This window comes from Arachis ipaensis, chromosome B03 (genome assembly GCF_000816755.2).
Source record: "Arachis ipaensis cultivar K30076 chromosome B03, Araip1.1, whole genome shotgun sequence".
Classification (NCBI taxonomy): domain Eukaryota; kingdom Viridiplantae; phylum Streptophyta; class Magnoliopsida; order Fabales; family Fabaceae; genus Arachis; species Arachis ipaensis.
In genome coordinates this window covers 134,999,679-135,009,819 of record NC_029787.2, presented here as the reverse complement: position 1 = coordinate 135,009,819, position 10,141 = coordinate 134,999,679, and the positions used below count along the sequence as shown (strand labels likewise).

At 37.1% G+C, this 10,141-nt stretch overlaps 1 protein-coding gene across 2 annotated transcripts in view; it reads right to left on the bottom strand.

Annotated features, from left to right (window-relative positions):
• LOC107631941 (brefeldin A-inhibited guanine nucleotide-exchange protein 1) overlaps positions 1-8,905 on the bottom strand; it is a 10,352-nt gene extending 1,447 nt beyond the window's left edge. Inside the window, exons 1-10 of one of the 2 annotated variants that reach the window (XM_016335541.2) lie at positions 7,866-8,905; positions 7,265-7,582; positions 6,622-6,955; positions 6,065-6,487; positions 5,271-5,563; positions 4,771-5,044; positions 4,022-4,521; positions 2,586-2,907; positions 1,339-1,696; positions 417-1,099 (exon numbers count right to left, since the gene is read on the bottom strand). In XM_016335541.2, coding sequence (XP_016191027.1) covers positions 417-1,099; positions 1,339-1,696; positions 2,586-2,907; positions 4,022-4,521; positions 4,771-5,044; positions 5,271-5,563; positions 6,065-6,487; positions 6,622-6,955; positions 7,265-7,582; positions 7,866-8,905 — 4,545 coding nt within the window. Of the gene's footprint in view, positions 1-416; positions 1,100-1,338; positions 1,697-2,585; positions 2,908-4,021; positions 4,522-4,770; positions 5,045-5,270; positions 5,564-6,064; positions 6,488-6,621; positions 6,966-7,264; positions 7,583-7,865 lie in introns of those variants that run through there. The other variant, XM_021120050.1, reaches the window with a different exon arrangement.

Below are 10,141 nucleotides of genomic sequence, written 5' to 3'. Positions count from 1 at the left end.
AATTAAGGGACATATACAAATCACTGAACACTGTATTGTAAGGGTCGTAAATTCAATTTTACGGGGAAAAATTGAATACTAGTTAGCACATAATCACACTACTTAGCATAAAATATTGGTTAGCACATAATCACAGAGACTTGCTGAAGAACAGAAAGTGAAAGAACGAATCAGTGGGATAGATAAAATTCAACCTAGTTCACGTGATAAGCAGCTTTCATGACAAAGCCTAAGAAAAAAGAGAAAAGGAACATGAAAAATATGGGAGAAAACATAAAAGGAAGAGGACCTAATCTCTGGATGTAAATGAATATAATCTTGGAGGAAATTTGGTGCTTACAGTTTAGATGTCCCATGGTTATGCTTTAAATGCTTTGACACTTTTAGGTTAAGTACAAGAAAGGAAAGAAATAAACCTGTAAAATAAGTAGCTGCATAGCAATATGATTCTTCATTCTTGACACGACATAGGTGGCTGTTTGCAGATTGTCATCACCAAACTCATCATTTGTCAGTTCATGATCAGAAGACCACTCCATGTCAGCATAGGTTCGTGAAATATTGGGCACCCCAATATTATCCATGGTTCTCAAGACCTTCATGAATCCAGGCACTGCTGATATAGCTGCATCTTTCAAACATAAAAATATCTCTTTCCACTCTTCTTCCGAAAATCTGCTACCCAGGTCACTAGTGAGGCGCATTAGTCCAGCAACTCCAGTACTAGCTGGACCCTGAACAGGACTTCTAATGAACCCAGTAAGTACTGAAACCACACCTGGTAGCTGAGACCTCACAATATCGAAAAAGGTGACAAATAAATCTATTAAACATTCTGCAGCTACTGAAGAAGTCTCAGAATCCCATGTGCTTCCTTCAGGATGTATAGACGCTGAAGAATCTGAACAACTACTCTCTTGTAGACTTACATCTCTCTTTCCTGATGCTGAATTATATACAGGGAAAATAACAGAGTAGAAAATGCTATTCCAAAATGTGCGTGAGAATAAATGACCATGATCCTTCAGAATGTTAAAAAGCACCTCCAATGAACTCTTTCTGATAGCTGATCTTGGATCCGATGTTAGTTTTGACAGCCCTGTGAATAAAGTATTAACCTCAAACTGGATAAGATAGACAAGATTTAGGGAGGGAAAAACCCTCTCTTATCCTAATTCATAAACATGGTTTATCACATTGAGTCGCATATCATGCTGAAATGACAATCATGTTTGTATTTTTTACACTGACTGAAACCTAAGATATTTTCTTTACTGTCCATTAGGCATGGCAGTCTAACCATTATACTAAATATCTTAGCATCTAAAGACATATTACCTGATAGCAAAGGATTCCAAAAAGATGCATGATCATCTTTATCAGTTAAACCTTGCACATCTGAAACACAATTTGCAACTACAACTACCGTGCCATCAACACTCCCCGTCTTATTGCAAACAAGTCCTCCATCAGCAAGTCTGACGGCACAGAAACGAAGAAAAGCAATTGCATTGAGGCTAACATCACTATTGAATCGGCTATTTGTAAATGTCAAAAGGCATCGTACACAATCGGTGAAAGTCGTTGTTTCTGTCTCAGTGATATAAGGGAAAAATTCTCGCACTATTTTCTCCATTGTCTCAAATGCTAACAATACAATATTCTTCTGCTCATCTGCTGCAGCAGCTGTAAAAACCTGAGAATCAAACACACTGCATTAGAAGTAAACTATTGTTCAAGGTTTCAATTTTCAGATTCTTTAAAGATAATAAGATGATAAAAACTAGTTAAAAACAGAATGAACACACAATCTTAGTATCCCATCAAATTGTTAATAGAATGGCATTTATTGTGTGTTCATTCTGTTTTTAACTAATTTTTTCAATGGAACAAATTCAAAAGTTGAGCATTAAGATTCACACCAAGAAGATCATAGATATGGGACTTTCACCTTCTAACTTGCCAAGACAAAAAGGAATATGAGATGTTGCAATTAGCACAGGACATAGCCAACAAGAAATTATGAATAAACTCATCTATGTTTTTCCTCCTTTTTTTTCACCCAAAAAGAAAAAGGAAGAAGAAAGAAAACAAAAGTATAGAAGAGGAAATTAAAAAAAAAAAAAGAAAAAGAAAAAAAGTCACCCTTTTAGCAGTGAATTGTTCTTTTTCTCCTGAAAGAATAAGAAACTACGCCTTCCTTTGGTCAATAAACAAAAACAATTTCTTATTTGAAATACCTGACAATTTCAGGCTTCAATTTTCTATATATCATGAACGATTTTCCCAACCATCAGAAGAAGCCCATTGTTGGACCTGAAGTGTTTACAATCCACACGCCAACATATCTTCATGTTGAAATTTAATTTTTATTCAGATAAAACGGGAGTAACAAGGATTGAACCAAAGCAAATCACTTCTTTGCAAAAGGCCCTGTTATAATTCATGGATTTTTTCTCCTAAGGCTTATATTGTTTGATAGGGGAGATAAAGAGTTTTATATCTTTCACTCAAAAATAATGAGAGAGAGAGAGAGAGAGAGAGAGAGAGAGAGAGGCAGGGAGAAGAAGACAACATAAACATACCATAAAAACACTTTTCCAGCCAGATTTCACGTTACTGACACGACTAAGGACCATCTGTGAAATACATCTAACTATCAATTCTCTAATTTCTGCAGAATTGCTTTTCTGCATGACAATCACAAAAGGTCTCAGAAATTCATTCTGGAAGTTATAATTAGCCAGTTCCTCGCGCTCCAAAAATTTCATTGCTAGTTGTCGCAGCGAGTCCATCGCAAATATTGCAACTGATAAGTTGTCAGACAATCCAACTGAGACAAAGAAATCTGAGAGCACATTCCAAATGCGAGACCACACTAATCTGATGCGGTTCATATTATAGTGCCTGCCAATGTAACCATGTTCTAGTCATGACATCAAAATTAAGTTAAATCCTCATCAGAATTTCAGCCACAGTTGTGCTAATGATCAACTTAAGAAATACAATTGAAAGCTACGGAAAAAGAAAGATACAAGTTTATAACATGAACTGGAGTAAATAGCAAACCCCTTGTTTGAGGTCTAACGAAACCAACAAAAGAGTCCCCTTTCTGGAAAATGATTTCCCTCATTTTCACAAGAACAGATTTAACAAAGAACATAAATGTGTTGTTAAAATTCAGCCAAAAGTAGTTGGTTGCACCCATGGATGTGAATTGTGGCCAATGGGTTTGAGTTTTAAATTTGTCAATCTTGCCTCACCTAAAACACAATTAAGCCGAAATCCAACAAGAAATTGCCAAGACATAAAGTCAAGAGTTTAGTCCTGGTCACCCCCTATTATTGTAGAAAAGCAGGCTGTACATTGTCTGTATCTCGCCTCGCTCTCTTCTTGTCAGTTGTTTATTTATTTTAGATTATTAAACTAGAGGTTAACTGAAAGAATCGTTGTGTATGACAATTGACAAGGTAATCAATAAGAGCATACAGGACAGTCTATGCAATCTGTCATATAAGACAACCTACAAAACAAAGGAAATAAAATGAAGGCAACAAATCCATCCAGTTTATCTGCATATGAAAATTAGCATACATGAGCAGAGCAACAGAGAACAGCCATGAACACAATCCTACCCAGCATACCATGGGCAAAGATTATTCCCACCGACAAAATACAGAATAGGACCTCAAGAACCTACCATGCTAAAAAAATTTGGCTATCATGTTTTAAGAGAAATGAAGGCATTAAAATGATTAAGGGGGAAGGGGTGTTTTGGCATGAATTGCTGGCTTCAACTAAGAAAGACAGAGTTGTGTATCAGCTCTGCTTGTTTTCTCTTTATGTATTTCTACATTCCTTCTGTTTTTTATCTAGTGAGCAGTGTTTTCCCTTGAAAGTATTGCTTCTATATTATTAATACCAATTCAAAAAAGCAAAACGATTCACAGTGTATACATTATATGATTTATATTCCCACATCAAATGTAGCAATTTCCACCATTTTATGAAAGAAACTTACGCAATTTCTACTATTTTAGTGAGGCCAAAAACACGGGGATCTGTTGGAGACTGTAGTTCTGATAAGGAAACTTTACAAAGAGCTTTCACAAAGGCCACTATTGCTTCACCATTCAACCGTTGACTATGAGCAAACACATGATTCAATTCAAAGTTGCCAATCTGGTCCAGCAGATTCAAGTTTGAAATGAAATTTTGAATCTGTTCTGGTGTTACCAGTGCAGAAGCACTGACTCCAACACTTGTGCTGTCATATGAACTACCACGAACAACAGCAACCATGGCCGGATTCTGGAGAGTTCCTTTCTTAAAAGAAGAGAAACCTAATGTCTTCGGAGCTTTTTCTTCTGTTTCAAAATTAGATGAAGTGAAGAAGGTTGCATCACTATGGGCACCCTCACCTAACAATTGCAAATGCTCAACTCGGGAGAGGCAAGTTAATATGTGTTCCCATGCTTCATGCAGATAATCCCCATCTTCAATGGCAATTGATATTATTGCCTGCAGAACATTAAGATGCAGAAGATATTAAAGTTACACATGGTAAATCCAAAAGATGAAGTATCTCTCACATTCTATTTTCCATAAAAAGATTAGTCAAATCAAAGGGACCCAACCATCACCATTTTCCTCATAGATGCAGAATATCATCAGGAAGATGCTAAAATATGATGTCCAAAAAAAGATATTGTTGTTATACATGAGGAAGGAGAATACAAATAAAGTGATGGCCAAATTAAAAGCAATTACCTTGACAGCATCAACATTTTTCTGTTTCATATCTGCAGCACAGTGCAGATAAGTAAATTTAGCAACTGATGTAACAAAGGCATCTCTTTGAGTCTGCATTCCCATCATGGCAGTAATATGCACAGCATGTCGGAATCCCTGTAAGCATTGAGTAGTAGCTAGCTTGTCATCACTCTGGTCAAGTGTTACACTAAATGCAGCCAGCATAGGCCCCCAACAGACTTCCACCATAAACCTCAAGATGGCAACATCCGTGACAACATGATAAGCTGATCTGCAAATAAACAGTAAATATAAATGACTAACAATGGAAATGCATGGAATACACATCACATCACTTATTCCATATGTTTCTACAGGGAAAAAAACCAAAGTTAGCATAGACAAAAACAGAACACATTCAAGACAGTGTGTGTCTAGTAGAGCTAGCTTTACACTTGGACCAAAACCGGAAGGAAAAAGAAATTACAAAGTCTGAACATCGGTATGTCTTAGCTTACTCTGATTTTCCTGAATTTGATTTAAACTGCTCTTGTATGTGCCGAATGAGAAGCCCATTTGCACCCACTGCTTTTTCCTCATTCTGTTTCCAGTTTACAAGATTGAGAATACCATCCAGTCCCAACAATCTATTGAAGCTATTTGCCTGTTTACTCTGAGGTGCAGAGGAATCAGCATTCATTTTGATTTCGTTCTTAACAATTTGTTCGTAAAGGGAACCAAGATATTCTTCTGGTAAATCTTTTCCATCATCTATTCCTCGATTATTTCGGATAAAATCAGCCTTTGTCATCTGGAAGGTAATCAATACATAATAACAAAAAATCAACGTCAAAATCATACTCACCATTGTAGGATCACAAACTAGGCAACAGATCATACAATGTAAATTGTGTAGAAGAATTATAAGCAATCAAATTTAGTCAAGAGTTATTCATAAATTGAAGCTACATATAATTGCTCAACTCATCATGTTCCATGAATTCCTGAACATAAACGCCAGAATTCACCATAATTACCACCCACCTAAATAAGAATGGAAAAGAAATGGCAAGAAACCGTTGTGTTTTCAAAGTTGTATTCAGAATTAATACATATACATCTCATTGCATTCAGAGGATAATGTTCCATGGAAAACTTATTAAATTCAATATTCATCAGTAAAATAATTTTAAAAAGGATGGTTTGGGATTAAATTATCAAACCCACAATGGACACAAGATATGTAACAAATTTGGTTCTCTGTGACTCTCTGTTGAGCCAAGACAAAATAAAAGATTCAGCAAGGCCAAACCTTATCTTTCACCATATTATTATGAGCATCTGTGTTAAGCATTATCACAGAGTAAGCAAGAACGTAAGCAGTATCTGCACTGCTAAACGAACTAGGGCTGCATTTACAATAGCGCTCGGCAAACTTCTCCATGATGCGATCAATTTTCTGTGCCTCACCGGGAAGTCTGAAGCCCCTAAGGAAAAACCGTATAGCTTCACCAAAATCCATCCCATTGAAGTTAAAAGAATCTACATAAGCATGCATTACTTTTAGACAAAACTCCTCTCTTTCTCCCAAATAGTCCCCAATCTTGGTCTCATCAAGGCCAGCAGTATTCTTCAGGAAAAAAGCCACTTCTTCAGGTGAGCGACCAATCTTTTTGTTGCTTGTCAAAAATTCAATACCCTTGGAAGGTTTTCTATTAAAAAGTGATATACCTTTCTGCATTAACCCAGAAAAAGCATCAGCGCAGAAAATAGTAAATTTTATGTATCAAATCAAGCATGGAGAACTTAACACTATTCAATCATAACCATTAAATTTTCGCAAGAGTACTTGTCATCCTATGAGCCAACCTGAAGTTCAATTTTATATGCCCGGCGCTGCTCTAGTGCAGCAGCATCTGAAAATTCGGAATTTACATCAGGATGTAGCTCATGGTCAGAAGCATTCCCTTCTTCACCATTTAGTGGTAGATGATGCTCTGGTGTTCCATTGCACTCAGAGATTTTTGGTAGATATAAATCTCCTATCCTTGTTTGCTGGTCCATCCAAGCCCCCATTGACTTAGTGATGCTGACCAAGCATTTCACAGATTCATGTCGGAAAGTTATATCCTGCGCTGGAGACAAAGCTGTGGTTGAGCCTGTGGGTGGCCCCAATGCAGTTTTAAGAAGGCCATTGACAATCCTGCAAATATCTGATTGAATTATAAGAGTTTAAATACTAAATAAAGATGCAGAAATTACAAGAATATACATGAATGTTTTCTAGATTCATAATGTGAATCCCAAAAAAGGCTCTAGCTTAAGAAAGAGAGTACTCCAAATATAACATGTAAGCAAACTTCTTAATAAGAATATAATACGTAAGCAAACTTCTTAATAAGAATGCATTTGAACCCTAACAAAATACTTAAGCATGTTAGCAAATGTCTTTAATTGAATAATGACAACTGTTAAGGTTTAACAGCAGCAAAATATTACATAAGCATGATACCTTTCAAATATGTTTGAAGCATCCACGTCACAATCATAATTGACAAAAATGTCAATTATAATTTGAGGATCTTGGGAGATTTTGTCCAACAAGTTGAGGACAGTCATTTTCTGCAAAAAACTGGGCTGAAGGACATTCTCAAGAACCCGGAGAATAAGCATCGGAAAAAACATGCCAATTTCCTTTTTCAATCCTGATCTGAATTTAGATAACAAGTTCATGAAAATTGCACACTGAAGCTGGAAAATGGCCATAGCTGAGAGGGCACTGTTCTTTAATAATGACAGGCAAAGATACTGCTTGATAGCATTTAGAAACCTGCACCATGAAAAGCAAAGATGAGTCTGACAGATACAGGAAAGCATGCCAGTTTAGAATTCGAAGTTAATAGTCATGTAATAGCAGAAGTGGTTGTAATTCAGTAGTTTCAAGATCATCAAATCTCTACAAAAGTGAAAGTCGCAATTTGAAAAAGTCCCCAGACAAGAATTGAACTTCATATGGTTTGAATTATGCAAAGTATAGAAATAACATGATTGTGCTAATGAAGGAGCAATTATAAATGACTAAATGAGTAAGTAGCAACTATGATACCACTTGCCTCTCATTCTCGCGCCACATTGAGCTGCCATTATCCATGACTACCTTAAGGAGTTCCAAGGACAAAATTTTCCCTCTCAAGAGGATACGATCGTCAGGGTGCTGCTGAGATGAGAATTTCATGGACAGTTTGCACAAATTTTTGAAAAGAAGAAAACCATCCTCCCTTATTTTACTTTCCCCAGGTCCTGCTTCGATATGGGAATTGTTGGTGCTTGTTTCATCGGCAGCTTTGGACGATTCGTGTGGAGGTGGCATAGAACATGGCTTGAGAGTAGCACCTTCACCAGCCTCCATTACCTCGGTTATAAAATTTTGGCAGAATTGAATGGAGTTGCCCTCGTTCAGATTCTTATCAGTAAATTCCAACAAGTCACTAACAGATACCTTTTTGAGGGGGATATCCATGCAGTCTTCCTCGACTCTTGCAAAGACAATGGTCATGATCTGGGCAAGAACTGACTTAGCACAGATCTGATTGGTGCCGTTGACACCCCCGAGGTACACGTTATAGCAAGTTCTCACAATCTGAATCAGGCAATCGGCCCGGATCAAAGTGCAAGGGGATCGAACGGCCGAAAGCAAGACTCTGAGCACCCCAAGCTCAATGGCCTCCTCACCAAGGCCGCCGGACTTGCAGATGGCATCAATGATGTTGAAGACCACGCCGGACTGTGAAGCAGCTGAACTATCAATCTCACCGTGGAGGAGGCCGAGAGAGAACAGCTTAAAGGTGCATTCAAGAGCAGGGTCCACAACCTTGGGGTAGGCGGAGTCAAGCGCAAGAATGAGAGGTTGAAGGACATGTTCGGCATCTGTGGAGGGAAGGCCTGAAAGAGGAGATTGGGATTGATTGGTGCCTGAAGTGGTCGATTCGGATTCGGACTCAGACACCGATTCGAGCTTGTCAAGGGTTGATTTGCAGGCCGCGACAAGGTGAGAATGCTTGCGCCACGCGGCGTTCTTTATGATCTTGTCGAGTGATGGACCGAGCACTCGGCCGCACCGTGAAGGACCTCCGAGGGATTGCGATGCCGACATTTTTTTCAGTGATGAAATATATACAACAGGAAATATTCGATCATAGAATTTGCTCGCTCGCACGCATTTACTGATCTGTGTGAATAAGGAACGGAGCTGAATTTTGCTTAAGTCCGTTCAAGGATCCATTCTCTCCTGCGGCTGGAGATTTAAGAATTACAATCCTGCATGAAGCACAATATAAGCATAACTTCGTCATTTCCTGGCTGAGAGCCTCTGACTCCTGAACCTACGTTCGCGTAAGTAGGGAGTTGCCATGTTCCTCTTTTTTTTATCCCCTGCTTTTCAATGTATACTTTTGGGCTCAATGAAGTCCAACCTAGGAAAGATTAGGTCTTTGTTGTTGGGCCTATCCCCTACATGTCCCAAAAAGAACCCCATGCCCTAAAACAGAACGTCCCAAGAAAACAAAAATTGCTTAATACGTTATAATTTATAAGTAATATGGAAGAAAATTGGTTGAGTGATTAGTTCACTCGTCGTTTAAGTAAAGATCGGAAGTTCGAATATTACCTTGTATATGTAATAATCTATTAGCCAACACTAAATTCTTAAATAGAGTTCAGAATTTCGAATTAAGTATTCTACTATAGATACTTGGGTTAAAAAAAAGATGTTGATATATTGATTCAAACCTTACCTAATGGGAATTGTTTTTGAGAAAATTTTGATGGGCTAGATAGAAACTTATAAATTACAATACGTCTTGCCATAACTTTTTATTATTTTAAAAAATATGACAATAATAAAAAAGATAATTTTTTTGTAAGTGAAAAATAATGTTTGTATTTAATAAACAACATGGGTATTAGATGTAAGATTTTGTGATAACATTTTGATAACTACTTAAAAAGTGTATAGAAAATTAAAAAAAATACTATTTCTAGAAATCTCTTTTCATTCTTTAAAATAATTTTTTTGTTATTCACAAAAATTTTTAAAAAAAATTATTTAACGTAAAATTACCAAATTAAAATTCTAACGATAAAATGCCTTATTTTTTTAATTATCCTTGTAAAAAAATCGCCTTAAATTTCGAAATGAGCAGCAGCTTCTAATAGCGAACATGACTGCATGAGTTTAAGATTCAAATTTGTTTGCGATTTTATAACAAAACGTTGAAATTTTTAGGATATAATTGTCCAGGGGTGTTTATGGATCGGATTTGATTAGGGATGGCAATACCACCCGAATCCGTGGGTACTCACTCCGCCCCTATTCGCTCGGGGACCGGGG